Below are 725 nucleotides of genomic sequence, written 5' to 3' on the forward strand. Positions count from 1 at the left end.
TACATTGCTCCTGAAATTTTCCTAAGAAGTCTTGGAAATACATCTCATAAATCCGATGTTTACAGTTATGGAATGTTACTATTAGAGATGGTTGGTGGAAGAAAACATCTCGAGCCGACAACAAATACTTCCAGTTCTGAATCATACTTTCCTGACAGGATTTATAACAATCTCCTTGAGGATTATAATAACCTGAAGCATGATTCAGAAATTTCCCTGGTAGAAGAAGAAACTGGCATAGCAAGGAAGATGACTATGGTGGGATTGTGGTGCATTCAGATAAATCCTAGAGACCGTCCTTCAATGACAAAAGTATTGGAAATGTTTTCAGGAAATACGGAAACAATTCCAATGCCTCCAAAACCTTTCTTTTTATCTCCTTCTATAGAGAGTGATCAGATTGAAATGACCACTTCCACTGATGGTGATCCCAGTGAGTTACCTCTCACATATTATAGTCATGAAGTTTACAATTCATAAATTTGAAAATATTTTATTTGGTAGATTATTTGAAAAATGATATTCTGAAAAACTATTTTAAGTTGAGTTGAGTTGAATTAAATTGAATAGGATAAGATTCTGAGAATATGTTTAGTATAATATCTTAAAATTATATTAGAGTAGAATCCACCGTGGATTTGGCCGGAAACGGTTAGATATCTGGTTGTTATCAACGGCCATATCTGGCCGTATATCGGTCGTGCATCATCGCGGTTGGCAATGGT

The 725-nt window shown here is 35.3% G+C and overlaps 1 protein-coding gene across 1 annotated transcript; it reads left to right on the forward strand.

The window, feature by feature from the left end:
• Nucleotides 1-87: 87 nt before the first annotated feature.
• On the forward strand, nt 88-433 carry LOC116125848 (LEAF RUST 10 DISEASE-RESISTANCE LOCUS RECEPTOR-LIKE PROTEIN KINASE-like 2.1; the record flags this gene model as incomplete). The annotated part of the gene is made up of 1 exon (XM_031411557.1): nt 88-433. A coding segment is annotated over exon 1 (346 nt), but the record flags the coding sequence as incomplete, so codon positions are not given.
• Nucleotides 434-725: the final 292 nt, after the last annotated feature.

The sequence above is a fragment of the Pistacia vera genome, unplaced genomic scaffold (assembly GCF_008641045.1).
Source record: "Pistacia vera cultivar Batoury unplaced genomic scaffold, PisVer_v2 Contig1725, whole genome shotgun sequence".
Lineage (NCBI taxonomy): Eukaryota > Viridiplantae > Streptophyta > Magnoliopsida > Sapindales > Anacardiaceae > Pistacia > Pistacia vera.